At 44.5% G+C, this 20,458-nt stretch overlaps 1 protein-coding gene across 1 annotated transcript; it reads left to right on the forward strand.

Moving 5' to 3' along the window:
* Positions 1 to 1,415: 1,415 nt before the first annotated feature.
* On the forward strand, positions 1,416 to 18,924 carry LOC145352440 (NPC intracellular cholesterol transporter 2-like). Its single transcript, XM_080202302.1, has 4 exons — positions 1,416 to 1,580; positions 12,473 to 12,577; positions 15,744 to 15,916; positions 18,618 to 18,924. Exons 1-4 carry the CDS (start codon positions 1,496 to 1,498, stop codon positions 18,702 to 18,704), a joined length of 450 nt encoding a protein of 149 aa, XP_080058428.1. The 5' UTR covers positions 1,416 to 1,495; the 3' UTR covers positions 18,705 to 18,924.
* Positions 18,925 to 20,458: the final 1,534 nt, after the last annotated feature.

A 20,458-nucleotide genomic window follows, 5' to 3' on the forward strand; every position in this document is an offset into this window, starting at 1 on the left:
ACCACCAAAGTGAAGCAGCGTTTCACTTGCACCTCCTTCAATTTGACCCATTGTATACGTTGCTCCTAATTGCAGCTGTCTCTTAAGTTGTAGAGACTGAATGCTGACTGGGTGACAGATTTAGGGAACACCTTTCACTCAGTCTGAAAACCATCCCTGTTACTGCCATTTCAACTTGGCATCTTGCTGTCATTGCCCCATTTCTGTCCTTGGCCCGCTGCATTGCTCAGGTGAAGCCCAATACATCTTTGGATTTAGGCATGTTACAGCCTCAACACTGAGTTCATTAACATTAAACTGATCTGTCTTTTCCTGCCTTCACTCACCAGGCCATCTATCACTTGTTTAAATTTTGTCTTTTTTGAAGCAATTTCTCCTTACTGTTGAGCCACCCTGTTCCAGCCCCACTTATACAGTTTACAAACGAAGACCTTTCTTCCTCTGAAACAGCTCTGATGAAGACTTCTCTCTTCACAAGTGTTGTCAGACCTGCTGAGATGGTCCAACATTTTCTATTGTTTCAATGGGCCAAGGACTTGGTCAGTGAGGTTCAGGAATTGGATTTAGATCCAGCATCTGCAGTATTTTCCTTTTATCTTTCTCTTCCTCTCTCTCGCTTCAGCTCTGAAATAATTTAACTACTTTCCCTCCCTAAAGTTGCCAGCCTTGCTGGTTTTTCCTAGCATCCTTTGCTGCTGTTGTTTCAACGATGTCGAGGTGTGAGTGTTGGGCTGGGGTAAACACTGAAGTCTCAACACCAGGTTAAAGTGCAACAGGTTTATGTGTAGCAAACGCCACTAGGTTTTGGGGCTCTGCCCCTTCGTCAGGTGAGTGGTGAAGGGCACTTGAGCACTCACCTAACGAATGGGCAGAGCCCCGAAAGCTAGTGGCGTATGCTACAAATGAATCTATTGGACTTTAAACTGTTGTTTCAATGGGCCAGTGAGGGTGGGGAGCTGGATTCACGGATGTGTGAAGCTGCTGATTGAAGGGGCGGGGCCTGGTGACGTGTTGATCCGATAATTGATGGGGGTGGGGCCGGCGACCTATTGACAGATGGGGGATGGTGACGTACGCAGCCGGTGATGAACCAGGGACGGGGCGGTGACATATGTAGCTGATTGACAGGGGGAGGAGATCGTGACGCACGCAGCCGGTGATGGGCGGGGCGATGACATACGCAGCTGGTGATTGACAGTGTGCGGGGCGGTGACGTACACAGCCGGTGAGCGACAGAGGGCGGGGCTGGTGGTGTACGCAGCCGGTGATTGACAGGGGGCGGGGAGGTGACGTACGCAGCCGGTGATTGACAAGGGGCGACGGTTTGAAGGTAGGGTGCCGGCGCCATTGCTGTCTGGGTGATGGCGGAATATAGTCGCCAGGGCCTCGGTCCCCGCCCCAGCTGGCTGGGCGGAGTTTGGTCCTGTGGAGATTGGGAAGTGAATCATGTGAGGGCGCGGCCTTTACTAGGGTGTCTTCTCGCTGTGTTAGAGCAATGGAGACTGTGTACAGATTGACGGCTGCTCTACTGGCGCTGACGGCTCTGTGTCAGGCCCAGCCTGTTAAGTTTCATGACTGTGGTGAGTGACTGGATTGGGTGCGGGTAGGTTGATGTTTTATATAGTTTACATCGGGGCTTTAACTTCACTAACCTGTCACTGAGTTCACACAGCTCTCTGCCAAACAAAATCGCATTTCTCCCAAGCTGTTGTGTGTTTTTTTTAAGACAACTTGGTGCCCGCTAAGGTTTGAACCCCAAAACTGGGTTGATATGGTGCCTAATTATCTTCCGCCTCAGCTTTCTCTAATCACCTGATGAAGGAGCGGTGCTGCAAAAGCTCGTGCTTTCAAATTAAAAACCTGTCTGACTTTAACCTGGTGTTGTGAGACTTTTTACTATGCCCAGCCCAGTCCATATCAACAGGTCCAGGCAGCGGGCGATCGAGGGGGGCTGTCCATCTCAACTGTCTGTCTCTCTACCGCGGCTACGTTTGCGGCCAGGTGACCCTGGAGAGGGAGCATGTGGTGTCCGCGGGCGCAGTTGATGCCTTCCACGCCTGTTGGGCACCGCAGGGGCTGAAGTGTGTTATAGACCCCGACAACCACATTTTGATTTGATGTGTCTTAAGTTTCCTTTGTACTTTTTGTTTCTGTTTGGGGTCGATCACCCTCCTTTTGGGGAGCCGCCCCTTTTTCTTTGTCCGAATGTAATTTGAGTTTGTTTATTTGGTTTGACCCAAAAGACCCCCACGCACCCCATCATTTCTGCAGACTGACTTGGCTAATTCTATTGGAATGTGTGTGTGATCTGATCATCTGACTCGTTCACATGCACTGTGGTTAGATCAAGTGCCCATTCATCATTATTGTGTGTGTGCGCGCGCCTGCCCTGGGAATTGTGTTTTTTTTTAATAGTGTGTGGTTTCTTGAAAGACTGTGTTTCTTGGGTGGCAGTGCCCCAACTGAAGAGTTCTTAGACTGCTGAGTGTCAAGCCTCCTCAGCTGACCTGTGTGAATAAACAGCTGAACATTTGGAAATACAGGGAAATATTGAGCTCCATCTAACTGCTGACATTTTAAATCAAAACTTGCCTATTTGCTGCAAGTATTTTTTTAAATCTCTGGGAAACAAGAGACTGCTGTTAAAATAAAGCCATGAGAGTTTGTAGCACTGGAATAGACATTTCAGTGTCGTGGCCTGACATTCTCTGTTCTTGCACCTCTCTACCTGACTTTTATTAGTGTAATTGCATTGTCCTTTCTCCCTCATGCTTTTCTAACTTGCTCATAAATCTAGACAATTTGCCCCAACCTGTTTCTGTGATGATGACTTCCACATTCTGGATAAAATAGTTTGTTTTGACTCCCCTGTTTAATTACTTAGTTATCTTACATTGACTATCTTTAAAACTTTCATGCTAGTGGAAACATTCTGTGTGTATAGTCTATTTAGGACATCTTTCAGTTGGGTCACTCCTGCATTTTCTTCTCAAAGATGTAGCCCTTTCATCTTTTCTGCATCGTTCTGGTATAATCATTGTAAATTAATTTTGCACCCACTCCCTAGTGCCTCTATCATTTATGTAATATGGCATTCTGAACTGTACACAACCAAGTTCCCTGTTTAACAGGGCATCTCTGCTTTCCAGTTCTATCCCTTAGCATTAACTTCTATCCCTTAGCATGGGGCAGCATAGTAGCACGGTGATTAGCATTACTGCCTCAGTGCCAGGGACCTGGGTTTGATTCCTGGCTTGGGTCACTGTCTTTATGGAGTTTGCATGTTCTCCCTGTCTGTGTGGGTTTCCTCTGAGCGCTCTGGTTTCCTCCTACAGTCCAAAGATGTGCGGGTTAGATGGATTGGGCATGCTAAATTGCCCCTTGGTGACAGGAGGACTAGCTAGGGTAAATGCATGGGGTTAGGGGGATAGGGCCTGAGTGGGATTGTGGTTGGTGCAGACTGGATAGGCTGAATGGCCTCCTGCACTGCAGGGATTCTATGATTAATCTGAAATTCTGCTGTTGTGCTGAGCAATGTTCCACAGTTGGTCAAAAATGCCACATCAATGGATGATCTTATTTGAAAATGGACAAATAATCAGTGTCCTGGAAGATATCAGATTGTTTCAGGTCTAAGTCTCTTCCTTGGGACTGGCAGGAAGACTCAGACCTGAACTGAGACATCTAAGAAACTGTTGCGCCCTGGCGACGTATTTCTTCCGCCAGTGGCGTGGCCTCAATTACGACGTGCAGCTCCTGCACATCAATCTGGGGCGCGCTCCGACCTCGTTGCGGGAACTGCCTGTCTTTTACCAGGACCACCTCACCGTCTGGAACGCGGTCGCCTCGCGACGCAGTTCTCCCCCGTCAGGAGTAGCGGCCCTCGTGCGAGAGCCGTTGCTCAGGAATCCGCACCTCCAGCCGTATAACTTCAGGTGGCTGACGGAGAGGGAGGCTGTGGAGGCCGGGGTGACCAGTATCGGGGACGTGCTGGACGGCGGAGGAGTGGGCTGGATGAACCCTGGCGTGCTGGCTGAGCGCGCGGGGGTGTCCGTCCGGCGTGCGGCCAAAGCCATCCAAGACCTTAGGACGGTCGTGCTGGGCCCCGAAAGCACACGCCAGCTCGAGGCGGCTCGAGCGTGCGGTGGGATCCCGTCCGAGCGTTCCCCTGTTCGGACGGAATTCCACATTGGCCCGAAGCCGAGACCCCCCTCCCCGGGTCAGGTGCCCCACAGCGCGAGCCGCCTCGCGGGAATGTCCTCCGTGCCCTTTTCCAGCGCGCGGAGGCGTTTCCTGTACGGGCTGCTGCTGCACACCTTCCACTACCGCGTCCTCGCCCGTCGCCCGGACACACCCTGGCGGGCCTTGTTGCCGCCGGACGGCGGAGGTCCCCGATGGAGGTCCCTCTACGGAGGGATCTCCCCCAATTACCTCGGGGACCTGGGGTGGAGGGTGCTGCACGCGGCGGTGCCGTGCAACAGTAGGATTCACTGGCTCACGGGCTCCCGAGACTGCTCTTTCTGTGGCCTTGTGGAGTCCGTGGACCACGTCTACGTTTTGTGTTATAGATTGCACTCCCTTTTTGATTTTCTGAAGAACCTTTTATTGATGTTCTGTTTGCATTTCAGTCCCACGCTCCTGATCTACGGACACCCGGTGTGGAGAGGGGAGGGTCGGGACGCCGACCTCCTCGTGAACCTGCTCCTGGGCCTGGCGAGACGTGCCATCAACAAGTCCAGGCAGCGGGCGATCGACGGGGCCGTCCGTCCCGACTGCCTGCCCCTCTACCGCGGCTACGTTCGCGGCCGGGTGTCCCTGGAGAGGGAGCACGCGGTGTCCGCGGGCACTGTCGAGGCCTTCCGTGCCCGTTGGGCACCGCAGGGGCTGAGGTGCCTTATAGACCCCGATAATCACATTTTGATTTGACGTGTTTTAAGTTTCCTTTGTACCTTTTGTTTCTGTTCGGGCCGTTCCCCCTCCTTTTGGGGAGCTGCCCCCTTTTTCTTTGTCCGAACGTAATTTAAGTTTGTTTACTTGTTTGGCCCACCCAAAAGACCGACCCGAAAGATCTTGGGGAGCTGCTCCCTTAAAAATAAGAACAGCCTGATTGGTTAAAAAAAGACCCGGGGGAAAAAAGATAAAGAAACTGTCAGATTTACCATGTTGATTGACTCTGTTGATCTCACAAGTTCTTTTAGATGCTTGTGTCATTTAATAAGTGCTTCCTGTTGGTGTTGGTGTAATACAGGAAACAAACTTGAACAGAGCAAGGTTATAACAGAGACTTTGTGTTTGCTGAAATGTATTGTGCAAAATCTTCTAGGGCCACAAAGGCATGCTAAAACATGCAAGTAAAATAAAAAAACTTTTTATAGCTTTGTTCTAGTTTCTCTTCCTTATTTCTCTTCCATTTTTTTTCTACAGAAAGTTTTCCAGTGCATGACAACTATGGAGTAAAGTGTATTGAATATCCTTTCTAGTGGGCAGTATGGGCCACACTAATTTTTTTTAAAAAATTACTACTTAACTTTTTTAACTATGTTTCCCTCCATTTTGCGTAGCCCCTTTTCATCTTATCGACACATTGGGGTCATCCAGTTTCTTTTCTACTCTATTTCTGTTCTTCTCCTCATGAAGAGAGAGCTGCAGGAATTTATTTTCTGTTCCTCCTGCAGATCCGTGGTGTCCAATAAAAATCACTTCTCTAGTTTTAGAGGAGGCTGAGGTACATGCATTGAAATGCTTTGCACAATGCAATTGTGTTTCACACATATATTTACTTATCAAAAATCTATCACCATCCAGTGCTGAACTTTGTGCATTGCAAAAATTTGAAATTCTGCCATGAATTTATCAGGCACCAAGCAGCCTCTTGGTCTCTGTCCACTAATTGTGGAACTTCTGCAAATTGTTGCTGAGAATGTTGACTGAGTCGTTGGATATTGTTTCCCTTTTCACTATAGGTTTGTTGTTTTCTGTTGGCCTAGCTGAGAGTTTCCCTTTGTAGTATTGAAATCCAGTATTTTCATCTATGTTGCACAGTTTTAGCAAGAACTGAGCAAAAATAGCACAAAGATTTTAAAGCAAAATCTACCCATTCTGCTTTTCGAGTTCTGGTTATTAAAAGTATATGAATGTGCTTTTTGAATATTGATGCCATTATTTTTAAAATTTATAGTATGTGGCTGCTGCTGGCCAGTGATCACTGCTCATCCACTAGTCACCTTGATTGATCTGCGTGCTTCTTGATAATGGGCATTGGTAACACTTGTTTAGCTTGCTAGACCACTTCAATTGGCAGTTAAGAGTCAACCACCTGAGATTGAGTTGGCCGGAGAGTTGGAGTTACATCCAGGCCCGCCCAAATGAGAATAGCTAGTGCATTATCAAGGGGCCACACGGTGAAGCCTTCCATTGTTTGCTGAAGCAGAGAGAGAGAGCTAAGATTTTACCTGTTAAAAACCTGTTTAAAATAAGTTTAAAGCACTTTACTCTTTGTAGAACTGTTTAAAGCATTTATTTATTGTATTTACTGCTTTAAGAATTCTGAAGGAGTGGTTAAAAGGCATTTGTGGACCAGCCTGCTTTAAATCAGCGCCAGGTTTAAAAGGAGGCCTGGTGTAGACAGCGGGCAGCGTCTGAGCGGGCAGCGGAGTGAGTGGGAAGCAGAGTGAGTTAATAGGGCTTTATATCAAAAAGGGCTTGGAGGAAAAAGGCCAGGTGAGTTTGTTTGAAAAAAACAAGGAAAAAAATTTTTTTCAAAACTACTACAGCAGGAAACAAGGAAAAAAATTTTTTTCCCCATAAAAAATTACAGTGAATAATGGAGGGGCATGTGATGTGTGGTTTCTGTATGATGTGGGAACTGGTGGACCCCAGGGTCCTTCCCAGTGACCATGTCTGTAGTAAGTGCAGGTTGCTGGAGGAGCTCCAGCTCAAGGTGGATGAGCTGGCCTCTGAGCTACAGACACTGAGGCTCATCAGGGGGAGAGAGGGTGCCATTGTCAATGGGGTGCAAGTGACATCCACCCCTGCTAGACTGGCTAAATCTAAGGGTCAGGGACAAAAGGGGGCTGCTGGGAGGAGGAAGGGGGGTGAGGAGCGGAGGCCTCAGCCTCTTAATCTGCATAACAGGTTTGAGGTTCTTGCTTCCAGTCTGGAAGAGGACGAGGCAGGTGAGGTTGGTGAGCAAACTGCACACGGTACAGTGATGCAGCAGGACATAGGCAAAGAGAAGGGGAAAAGGAACGTAGTAGTGATTGGGGATAGTGGGGTGAAGGGTATTGACACTGTCCTTTGTCACAATGACAAAGTGCACAGAAGGGTGTGTTGTCTGCCTGGTGCTCGGGTACAGGATGTCGCAGCTGGGCTGCAGAGGAATCTGGAGTGGGAGGGTGAGAACCCAGTCGTTGTAGTACATGTGGGTGCCGGCGACGTAGGCAAAGTGCGGACTGAGGATCTGGGGAGGGAGTATGAAAAGCTGGGAATGGAATTAAAGAGTAGAACCGACAAGGTGGTCGTCTCTGGGCTACTGCCTGAACTGAGTGCAGACGGGCGTAGGGTTGACAGGATAAAGGAAGTGAATGGGTGGCTCAGGGATTGGTGTGGGAGGAATGGGTTCGAATTTATGGGGCATTGGCACCAGTATTGGGGTAGGTGGGACTTGTTCGGGCGGGATGGGGTGGGTCTGAACCGTGCTGGGACCAGAGTGTTGGCGAATCGAGTAAAGAGGACTGTAGACAGGGCTTTAAACTAATTAGGGGGGGGGGAGGGTGCGAGGGTAGGTGACGCTACGAGGTCTAAAGTTAAGGATAGGGTACAGGTAAGGGAAGAGGCCGAGGATGTCCCAATTGGTGGCGTTACGGCAAATAGGGTCCAGGTGAAGGCTGGGATGAAAGCGCTTTATCTGAATGCACGAAGCATTCGGAATAAAGTGGATGAGCTGGTGGCGCAGATCGACACAAATGGATACGATCTGGTGGCCATTACAGAGACGTGGCTGCAAGGTGACAGGGACTGGGAGATGAATGTACAGGGCTATCAAGTGTTTAGGAAGGATAGGCAGGAGGAAAGAGGGGGTGGCGTAGCTCTGCTGATTAAGGATAGTATCAAGGTGGTAGCAAGGGATGATATCGGAGCCAAAGAGCAGAAAGTGGAATCGTTGTGGGTGGAGATTAGGAACAGCAAAGGGAGGAAGACGCTGGTGGGTGTCGTCTATAGGCCCCCAAATAATGATCTGGAGGTGGGGCGGGCTGTTAACGCGCAAATAAGTGCGGCGTGCAGGAATGGGACGGCAGTAGTTATGGGAGATTTCAATCTGCATATTGATTGGTCGACCCATGTTGGACGAGGTGGGCTCGAGGAGGAGTTCTTGGAATGCTGCCGGGATAATTTCCTCGAACAGTGTGTGTTGGAGCCGACGAGGGAGCGAGCTATCTTGGATCTGGTGCTATGTAATGAGGCGGGTAGAATTAGGGACCTTGCGGTGAAGGATCCTCTTGGAGAGAGTGATCATTGCATGGTGGAGTTTCTGTTGCAGATGGAGGAGGAGAAAGTGGGTTCCCGGACACGCGTCCTTTGTTTGAATAGAGGGGAATACGGTAGGATGAGAGAAGAATTGGCGAATGTGGACTGGGGGAGCGCGTTGGAAGGTAGGTCTGCTGAGGAGCAGTGGAGGATCTTTAAGGAGATCTTTCTTGGTGCTCAGCAGAAATTTATTCCGATGGTCAAAAAGGACAGTAGGAGGAGAGGTAATAAGCCGTGGATAACGAAGGAGGTGAAGGAAAGTGTTAAATTAAAAGCGGAGGAATTTAGAGTAGCTAAGAGCAGTGGGCGAGAAGAGGATTGGGAAAGGTTTAAATGTCAACAAAGATTGACAAAGAAGTTGATAAAGGAGGGTAGGAGAAGCTACGAAGCTGGGCTAGCGCTTAATATAAAAAAGGATAGCAAGAGTTTTTATAAATATATAAAAAGGAAGAGGCTGGCTAGGGTGAACGTTGGTCCTTTAGAGGATGAGAAAGGGGAGCTAGTGGTAGGGGATGGGGATATGGCTAAGGTATTGAATAACTTTTTTGTTTCTGTCTTCACGGAGGAGGACGTGAATAATTTGCCGGGTGTTAGCGATGGAAAGGTGGTAGGACTGGAGGGTCTTAATGACATTACTGTTACTAGAGAGGTGGTGCTCGACAGACTGGAGGGGCTGATTGTGGACAAGTCCCCAGGACCGGATGGAATGCATCCGAGGGTTCTGAAAGAAATGGCGGAGGTGATAGTGGATGCCTTGGTGGTTATTTTCCAGACGTCGCTGGATTCCGGGGAAGTGCCGGAAGATTGGAAAACGGCTAATGTTACGCCGTTGTTTAAGAAGGGTGCCAGGCAAAAGGCGGGGAATTATAGGCCGGTTAGTTTAACGTCTGTGGTAGGTAAAATGTTGGAATCCGTCATTAAGGAGGAAATTGCGAGGCATCTTGAAGGGAATTGCTTGATAGGGCAGACGCAACACGGTTTCATTAAAGGGAAGTCGTGTCTGACAAATTTACTGGAGTTCTATGAGGATGTGTCTAGGGCAGTGGATAGAGGAGAGCCGGTGGATGTGGTCTTTCTGGATTTTCAGAAGGCGTTTGACAAGGTACCTCACAAGAGGTTATTGCAGAAGGTCAGGGGACATGGAGTTGGGGGTAGGGTGTTAGCGTGGATAGAGGATTGGTTGTCAAATAGGAGGCAGAGAGTGGGGGTCAATGGGTGCTATTCGGATTGGCGGTTGGTGACTAGTGGGGTGCCCCAGGGGTCGGTGCTGGGGCCTCAGCTATTTACCATTTATATAGATGATCTGGAGGAGGGAACCGAGTGCAGGGTGTCGAAATTTGCTGATGACACCAAGATTGGGGGAAAGGCAAATTGTGCGGAGGGTGTGGAGAGTCTGCAGAAGGATCTAGATAGGCTGGGCGAATGGGCCAGGAAATGGCAAATGGAATTTAATGTTGGCAAGTGTGAGGTGGTCCACTTCGGTAGGAAGAATGGTAGGAAGGACTATTACTTACGTGGCGAAAAACTGCAGCAGGCGACGGTGCAGAGGGACCTCGGGGTCCTTGTGCATGAGTCGCAAAAACCCAGCTTGCAGGTGCAGCAGGTGGTCAGGAAGGCGAATGGGATGCTGGCCTTCATAGCGAGGGGGATTGAATATAAAAGTAGGGAGGTCTTGCTGCAGCTGTATAGGGCATTGGTGAGGCCGCAGCTGGAGTACTGTGTGCAGTTTTGGGCGCCGCACCTGCGCAAGGATATTTTGGCCCTGGAGGGAGTGCAGAGGAGGTTTACTAGGCTGATACCGGAGTTGAGGGGATTGAGCTATGAGGAGAGGCTGAATAAACTAGGCTTGTACTCGTTAGAGTTTAGAAGAATGAGGGGAGATCTCATTGAGACGTATAAGATGATGAATGGGATGGATAGGATAGAGGTGGAGAGACTCTTCCCGCTCAAAAAAGACAGTAGGACTAGGGGGCACAGCCTCAAGATAAAGGGGAGGCGGTTTAGAACGGAGTTGAGGAGGAACTTCTTCACTCAAAGGGTGGTGAATCTCTGGAATTCTCTGCCCGTTGAAGTGGTGGAGGCTGCCTCGCTAAATATTTTTAAGAAGCAGGTTGATGGGTTCTTGATAAGAGAGGGGATTAAGGGTTATGGGGAGAGGGCGGGAAAGTGGAACTGAGCCACGACAGATCAGCCATGATCTTATTGAATGGCGGGGCAGGCTCGAAGGGCTAGATGGCCTACTCCTGCTCCTATTTCTTATGTTCTTATGTTCTTATGTTCTTATTTCCATAAAGGATGCTGGTGAAGCATGCTCTCCTTTCTTCTTATGCACTCAAGAAATTCCACTGTTTATTCCTGATCTTGACCAGCAGGGTTCTTTCAACATTAGATTTGGTGTGACATGTTCAAAAAAGCAAATCTCTAGTCGCAATTCTTCTCTATTCATCATCCAGTGCCATTTAATACAAGTTAAAATTGGTATGTTGAAGCATTCTAGGATTCTCAGCTTTGTTTTTTGGGATAATTTTGAGTTGACATCTTTTTTGTGTTTTTGGAATGGGCCAAGTGTTCAATCTTGTTTCCACATCCCATGGAATAATAAAAACATTCTGACCTTGAAAGTGAATCAGCGATATCCCTTCCTGGTTCTCCATAATCAATGCTTATAAACTGATGATGTTTTAAATCACAGTAAAATTGCAATTCTGTTATACTTTGATCTAATAACTGCACAATCTACTTAACCCTAAAAGTACAAAATATTGTTATGCAATTTGCTGCTTTCTGAATAGCGCATAGTTTTTGAAATTATTGCTGTTACGTTATTGAAGCTAGTAGATTTATCTTCCTCCCTCAGGTTAAGGACAACTTCTTTTTGACTGACCCATTTGCAAGAGAATCTGGGATGAATGAATCAGCACTTTCATTTTTCCTGGTTCTTCCAGGCTAATGTAGAAATTTTTTCAAGGAGGAATTGAGGATTTAGTGAGTGTCCAGTACAATAAGTCCTTTCTCTTGGAATCTACATATTTATGATTCTTTTTAGTTGAGATTTATGCCACACAACACTATAAGCAGTAGATCAATGATATTACAAGAGGGAACCACACGCACAGTCAACAGATGATCTGCTCCTCTTGAGTTGTTTGACCAAATTACCACTGCCTGACTGCAGGCAGACTTCTCTGTTCTGTAATATATTACCCAATGGAGTTAAAACCCACCTTGACATTGACCTCCACAAGCATCTAAAGTATTCACATGTTTTCTGCCATTAACCAATCAAACATTTAATGTCATCTTTCCCTGTCTCATCCAAGGTAGTTTTAATTAACTTTCTCTGATTTGTAAATGAACTTTGAGCTTTCATGTTTGCATTTGTTACCACTCACTTCTGCTCAGAACTGTTAACAATATTGATCCAGTCTAAATGATCTCTATTGTCAAACTATTAAAACCATATTAAGGATCTAAGTGGCAGCCTTCCATCCCATAAGTTGATGGTTTTGTTTCTTGACACAGTCCAGTGGTTCTTGTATATCTGAAAAAAGCAGTGTAAAACTTTTAGTGGGTTATTTTGGTCAAGTCTTTGTGCAACTGGCTATGATAAACAACACCTCTCTTAAACTGTCAATGCTTCCAGTTTCACAAGGTTCAACCACAGTTTCCAACATTGTTATTAGTGTAATTTTGAAACTGCTTGCTATGCAGCTAATGCGAGTTTTATGAGGCGTCTTGCTGCTGATCATCTCAGAATTGGAAAACCTGTGGTGTAGTGAAGGAGAAGAATGAATTGAAACACGTAGTTTATTCTATAGATAGTTTGTGGCTTTAGGTAATGTTTGTTTTTTTCACAGTTTTATCCTTTCACTGCATCAAGGTCTGGTTAATTGATTTGTACAACTAACTTGAAATAATTGGTATTAACTCGCCATTTCTATTGCAGGTTCGAAAGCGGAGCAGATTATAGTGGATGTCACCCCATGCGCCACACTGCCATGTGTTCTTCACAAAGGACAAAACTACAGTGTGAACGTCACCTTTACCAGCAGTAAGTAGGTTGCAAAGAACAAAACTGTTCAACTATGTACAAATTATTCAGTGGGGTCTAGATTTTCCTTTAAAAAAATCCCTTCTCAATCTGCGACAACAATTTAAATCTTCCCAGCTGAACAGAGGAAACAGGATGTACACATTCCCTCTGGCAAATATCAAACAACAATGAGACAAGAATTTCAACAAATTTTCCTATTGTGACAGAGCCAATTCTATCAAGTTTGCTTGATTTGCTGGATTTAACTTCTCATTTTGATAACTTGTATTTTTAAGACGCGGGTTGATGGGTTTTTGATAAGCGAGGGGATTAAGGGTTATGGGGAGAGGGAGGGAATGTGGAACTGAGCCACGACAGATCAGCCATGATCTTATTGAGTGGCGGGGTAAGCTCGAGGGGCTAGATGGCCTACTCCTGCTCCTATTTCTTATGTTCTTATGTATGTTCTTATGTATTTCTGTTCAACGAAGAATCTGCAAACACCAGACAGACCAACAAAAATTAGGATTAGATAAAATCCTAAACGCACAAACTGAAAATTTGATTTAGGGAACAAATCTGGAAGCACAAATTTGGTATTTGACAAAAAAATGTTTAATACAAGCATGAAAGGAAAAATGTTGTCTCGAAGTAAGGTGCCTTAGTAGATTGATAATATCAGTGAGCATATGTAAATGGATGATGATGCAGAATTCCTGTGAGGAAAGAATATAGAACTTCAAATGTTAAAATATTAACTGCATTAGGAGAAATGGACCTGAGAAAATCCTCCTGCAGTTTCCATACGACCATAAGATATTGGAGCAGAATTAGGCCTGTCGAGTCTGTTCTGCCATTCAATCATGTTGTCATGATGTCATGTGAAAAAGCTTCTAGGATTTGAGATGGGAGAGTTTCTTAAGTATCGAGCTCTGGTTGCCACGTCATAGGAAGGATGTGATTGCATTGGAGAAGTTGCAAAGAAGATTCACCAGGATGCTGCCTGGGATGGAACATTTAAGTTACGAAGAGAGGTTGGATTGTTTTAATTGGATCCAAGACTGAGGGGTCATCTAATCGAGGTGTGTATAAGGGACATGGACAGAGTGGAAAAGGAGCAGCTGTTCCCTTTAGTTGAAGGGCCGATCACAAGGGAACATAGATTAGATTCAAGGTGAGGAGCAGGCGGTTTAGGGAGGATGTGAGGAAAAACCTTTATACCCAGAGGGTGGTGACGGTCTGGAATGTCTGCCTGGGAACATGGTAGAGGCAGATTGCCTCACGTCCTTTTAAAATGTATCTGGATGAGCACTTGGCACATCATAACATTCAGGGCTATAGGCCAAGTGTTGACAGATGGGATTAGGTGGGAGTTCAGGTGTTTTTCATGTGACAGTGCAGACTCGATTAGCCAAAGGGCCTCTTCTGCACTGTATGATTCTAATGCTTGGGGGTGGCTGAGAGAAAGGATGTAATGGACATTACCTGAAGAGCCAGTGTATTATACCAACTGAAGCATTTTGAGTTAATTGTTGGCCCCAGCATTGTTTTTGATAACCATATATGACTTGATCAGAAATCCAATATAATGCCAGATTTCCAAATGCAACCAAACTGAGGTGATAGTGTGGTAAAGTGGCTGAGTTAAGGGAAGACACTGTCACTGTTTCCAAATGCAGCATAATAATGGGTAGAATTTAATATGGAGAAGTTCAGGGTCTTTCACACAATACTGGGTGTGGGGATGGGGGTGGGTGTGATGTAGTGAATGCGGCATAAAAATAGGTTGACAGATATCTGGGAATGATTACATTAATCAATACTGCAATCCCTGAGGCATACAAGCTAATGTTGGAAGCCATTATTTATTACTTTTATTTGACTTTTTTATATAACATTTTCTACAGTATATTTTTATTACCATTTTCACACAGGACAAACCCTGCTAAAAACTTATCATGTTACATGTGCTGCTCTGCTTGTGTTGCATTCCCAGCTCTCAGCTAACTTTGTGCACAATGCATGATCAGAGGTTAGAACCAATTGCTGTTGGCTACCTTATGTGCTATGTTTAATTAACCATTAAATATGAATGGGTGTTCTCCTGGAGGAATGAATAAAAAAACTATAGAGATTGGCAGAGAGACTGGTGGCATCTGGTGGAAGGAAGATTGGCAACATCTTGACTGTGAAACCCAGAGAGAGAGGGTGAGCGATACTAAAAAGCTGGTGTACATCTTGAACTCAGTGAACTTTTATGATTTACTGACAAGGTGCCAATGAATTCTTCAGCCTAACACTAGCAAAGTGAAACATGCTGTGTGATGGTGCAAAATTGAGAGTACAGTCTGTGGGTGTCACCCTGCAGTTGTCGAGCACTCTGACCTGGCCCCATTTCGAGTAATGTCTTGATTTCACTCAGACGTAAGGAAAATATCCGACTGTGCAGTATAAAGAGCAGAAATCTAGTTTCTTAGTATTTGGTGCTAGACTACGGGTGGAAAAGTTAGAACAATGTTGACCCTTCTTGAAAGGAAGTAAACTTGATGGGATATTTTATGTAAGGGGACTTGTGTAGGAACTGCTAAAGATAAGTTCAAGACTGCAGTCACAGACACATGTTAATTCCAGATGTTCAACTGTTAATAAGTAAATGTAGCATTGGGGAAAATTCTATGTATGGATAAGATAAACTAATTGTAACATCAGCTATCCTGATGCTTTGTCTTTCCAACATTTGTTTATAAAACTTCAGATTAATGTCCTTTCTTCTTGTACTTTTTAATCCCTCAAATGCTGTTTAAATTCATGTCTGGCTAGTGGAAGCCTCCCTTTAGCTATTAACAATTGAAATGTGTTTGAGGTGGTTAAACTCCTGTTGAAATGTCCAGCAACGTTAGAAAGCAATCCACATGGTAGAGAGATGGGTTCTCCCAAAGCAACAATTTGGATACTTTTCATTAGATTAGAATGGAGCATCCAAGGTCTGACCAAAGAATCAAGTGTTTCTAAAATAAGTTTCCTTGGATTGTTTCATAGTACCAACTGAAATATATCCAAGTAACAAACCATCTCAAGTAGACACGAGTTGTCCCTCACCCCAAATGGAATTGCACGTGTGATCCTGTACTCTGCTGTGACTTTTTTTTAAAGTGGACTAACTATACTGTGATGTGTCTTTCAGCAACCTCGAGCCAGACAAGTGAGGCTGTGGTTCATGGTATCCTAGCTGGACTTCCAATTCCTTTTCATATTCCAAACTCTGATGGTTGCAAATCTGGGATTCAGTGCCCCATTCGGAAGATGCAGAAGTATAACTACATCAATTCATTTCCGATAAAGGACGCCTACCCATCAGTAAGTGTCTTTGTGAAACATCAGAATGCATACAAACGTCCCTTATACTTGATCAAAAGAAGAGTGAAATCATTTGTAGATCGAGAGTTTGTTGCAGGAATGAATATAGCTATTTGGAACAAAGATTTGTTTGTAGACATCCCTAATATGTAACAAGAATTTGTCATTCCAAGCTTTCTGGTGATACATTGTTCACTTGGGATCTTGTGTTGAGGTTGTCCTCGAAAGTGACTACAAAGATGTTTGACATTTTTCAGGGAATTGTGGAATCCCCCAACATGAGCTGAGTATCACCTTTACTCTTCCTGCTCTTAATGAATTCAGTATGGGTGATGATATCATTAATTTATGGTGCTTTCTGTAAGCACCAATGTGGAATGTTTTCTGAGTTAACTAATCTTCACATGTTGAGATTTGTGAACAGGACAATGTTAGTAAAAACAAACAATAGATTAAGTCTACTGAAGAGTAAGGAAGAGGTTCTCCAACACTCTAAAACATGATTGGATACTACTGACCATGAAGCATGATTGTGGAAGAGGATAGGATGTTCAAACTTGAATTGGTTTTTATGAAACATATAAAATGAAAGTGGAAACTTTAAAACAAATGTTAAAGTTTTATTTTTCATGCAAAAAAACCCTGTTCTAGCTTTTTTGTTGACCATCTTTACTTTTGTATTTCTGTTTGTTTTGCCCTCGGCTGAACTGTTTGGGATGGTAGATTTTGAAAAGGGCCAATGTAGATCCTAATTTATCCATCAGGAAGTAGGACAAGTCAAGATTAAAATGCAAAGCAATTAAGGTTTAAGAGCCAAGTTGGAAAACTCTGACAGTAACCAGGACTTTGCAGGTCAGAAAAAACTGGAGCTTGTGATTTATTTACCCCAGGTTTGGATTGCAAATGAATGGCAGCTTGAAGAACAATTTGTATTTCTATAGCAGCTTTAACATTGTTGAACTTCCCAAGATGCTTTATGGAGCATCATCAAATCAAATTTAGTATGGAGCCACATGATGAGCTTGGTCACGGGCATCTTAAAGAAGGAAAGAGAGCCTTTGTGATGGAATTGGCCCAGCAGCTGAATGTGCATTCTTAATTCTGGCCTTTTGTGTACTCCCAGGAGTGAGTTGGAAAATTATGTCTAAGGGCAGCAAATGATTGGTTGAGGATTTCAGTATCAGAGGCAGGTTTAGAGAACATAAGAAATAAGAAATAGGAGCAGGAGTAGGCCATCCGGCCCTTCGAGCCTGCCCCGCCATTCAATAAGATCATGGCTGATCTGTCGCTGCTCAGTTCCACTTTCCCGCCCTCTCCCCATAACCCTTAATCCCCTCTCCTATCAAAAACCCATCAACCCGCGTCTTAATCTTAAGAGATGGAAAGAATAATGAAAATTTGTGGTGGACAAGTCACTTCAGGGTCAGATATGATCCAAGCTTATGAATAGGGTGCCAACTGCTGCCTCAGAGTGCCAGGGACCTCGGTTTGATTCTACACATGGGTGACTGCCTGACATTCTCCCCATGTCTGCGTTAGTTTCCTCCGGATGCTCTAGTTTCCTCCCACAGTTCAGAGATGTGCATATTAGGTGGATTGGACTTGGTAAATTGCCCCTTAGCATTCCTACATGTAGAGTTTAAGGGATTTAGTGCAGTAAATGCATGGGATTACGGGGATAGAGCATCTTACCATTGCCTTATCAGTCGGTACAGATTTGATGGGCCAAATATTCTCTCCTGCACTGTGAGAATTCTGTGATTCACAGAATGGAATTTGTGGCAGGAAACTAAAACTCTGAATCTCCCAAAGTTCAGTTGGAGAATATTTCAGCTCACCCAGAACTGGATGTTGGACAAGCAAGCTGCCAGTTTGGAGACCATTTACGAGTCAAGAGTGATAATTTCTGGAAAGCTGGGTGTGAATTGGGAGCCAACAATGTAACTGGAGTTTAGTGAAGAGAAGCTGTTAGTTGCAAGGATAGAGGGGTCATGCAGGAATTATTTTGAGGGATGCAGCAGGAGGAAAGACAGAAACTAGAGCAAAGAGTTTAGAGCACGGAGACGAATTTGAAGCTTGGCTCATTAGGCAGGCATCTGATCAAATAGTCTTAATCTTGATCAAATCTTTGTTGCTGATGGAGAGATGGGGAGAGTGGTCACAAGAGAAAAGTTAAATGTTATCTTTGCATTGAAAGATGATTTCAGAGCACTTTCAGGCAGTGCTTTGTGATCCAACCAGATTTGGCAGTAAATGACCAAATCATTTGTCCACAATATCCAAGCCTTGGGCTTGAGGTCATAAAGATGAGGGCTGCATTAGGAGAATGGTCAGGATGAGAGAGGGCATAGGCTTTCATGGGACTAAGGCATCAAAGATGGAGGTGAGGGTGCTGTTGAGGGGTACAGAAGAAAAAGAATGGATAGCCAAGTTTTCTTGGGTGGACAAAAAAGGGAATTGATGGAAAGCATTGCAAAAGTTGGGTTTTAGTTGACATGAGTAGTAATGGGAAGAGGTAGTTCTAAAGTTTTGTACACAACCTATGATTGCATCTGAATTGTGAAGCCTTTGAAATATTGAGACTGGTACTCGAGAAATAAATGATTAGCTTGTCAGATTTTAAGTGAATTGGTTTTCAATGGATCAAGCAAGATTCTCTTAATCCTCTCAACATTCTTCTTTCCCCCACCACCGTTACTAGGTTGAATTGGAGGTTAAATGGGAGCTGAAGGATGACGATAAAAATGACATCTTCTGCTGGGTGATTCCTGTCAAGATCTCCAGCTAAGCTATACTGCTGAAAATAACTCCGTGATAATTTGGATACTGTGGTCAGCTGCACAATGGAAATTAAAACAGGCACCTTTGAGATTTTTCATATTTTTACAAAATCTTGTACTTATAACTTTGGAACACAATTTCTAGATGAACATTGTGACCTGTGTTTAGTTTTAATACTAAGATTTTTGTAAATTAACCTGACTAGTTCAATAAAGAGATTAACTACATACATGTGTTTGATGGTGTTTTCATGTTTAAATGGAGGGATGGATAGTTTAAATCTTTCCTAATTCTGAAGTGTAAACAACTCTAAGGTTGTTGAGATGCCATTCAAACTCTGCCATATACATCACAACCTCTTTCCATGTGTCTCTTGAAATGTGACTGTTTCTAACTACACCAGTGTTGATATCATGGCAAAGACTGATTAATTGTTTCAGGCTTCCTGCTTTTTGTCCTTTCAACTTTCATTGAATTGCATTCAACCACAATTTTTAACTTCATGGCTGGATATATTCCTCACTCTGCCATTACCATTAAGTCAGGGAACCAACCCTGGTTCAACAAGGAGTGCAAGTGAGCAGACGGGGAGCAGCACCAGTACTTTTTTTTAAAAAAGAAAAAGTGCCAAGCTGGTGAATATGCAATACATACCTGCGATATGTAGAGCTAGACAATCCTCCGATCATTGGATCAGATAAAAGCTTGGCTGTCCTGCCACATTCAATTGGGCATGGTGGACAATGAACTAACCAACAAAGGAGCCTTCACATAATCATTGATAAGACAGGACAGCACAGCACATCAGTGCATAAGATGAGACTGAAACGTTTACAACATCTTCAGTCAGAAGATGATCACAAATCTTCAGCCAATTTGATTCACTCTGTGGTATCAGGGAATGGTTGGTTGCACATGACACAACAAAGGCTATGGATTCTGGCAATAGTACTAAAACTACTCCAGAGCTAGCTGCCATTTCAGTTGCAGTCTACCTGGCAGCCTAGAGAATTGGCCAGGTGCACCCTGTCTATAAAAATAGGACAAATCCAATCCGGCCAAATAATACTACCAGTATAGTGACATATTGTTAACAGTGCTATCAACTGTTACTCAACAGTTTGTGTTCCAGTCAGGCCCCTCAGCTCCAGACCTAATTATAGATTTGGTCCACATGTGGATAAATGAGCTAAATTCAAGATATTTGACTGAGCATAGTATCCAGGAGCCTTCACAAAATCAAAGGGTTGATGGGAATCTGTGGGGAAAAACCTAGAACAAGGGAAGATGGTCATTGGAGATCAATCATCTCAGCCCAAGAACATCACTGGGAGTTCCTCAGGGTAGTGTTCAGAGCCCAAATCTCTAAAGCTGCTTCAACTTTGACCATCCCTCCATAAGGTCAGAAATAGGGATGTTTCTGCAATCATTAATGTGCAGCACCATCTGTGACTTCTTGGTAACTGAGGCTGTACATGTGCAGGAAGTAAAGGAGAATGATGGACAAGAAATGTGCAGTCCATGCACCTGTTCCTTTAATCATGATGACTGTATTAAGATGTATAATCTCCTGCATGAAGTGCAATAAGCAAAGGATTCCAGGCCATTTTGGAAAGAAAAATATTAGCGTGTTCCTCTTCAAATATTGAGGCAATTGAAACTCATCCAGGCAAATATAAAAACTCTAATTATCCTTATTGGGGCAGTAGTTATACATAGTCATTCATTTGTGTATGTCAAATGGTAATGTTTATATCTGGA

Source organism: Carcharhinus amblyrhynchos, chromosome 14 (assembly GCF_965287045.1).
Source record: "Carcharhinus amblyrhynchos chromosome 14, sCarAmb.v2.hapA, whole genome shotgun sequence".
Lineage (NCBI taxonomy): Eukaryota > Metazoa > Chordata > Chondrichthyes > Carcharhiniformes > Carcharhinidae > Carcharhinus > Carcharhinus amblyrhynchos.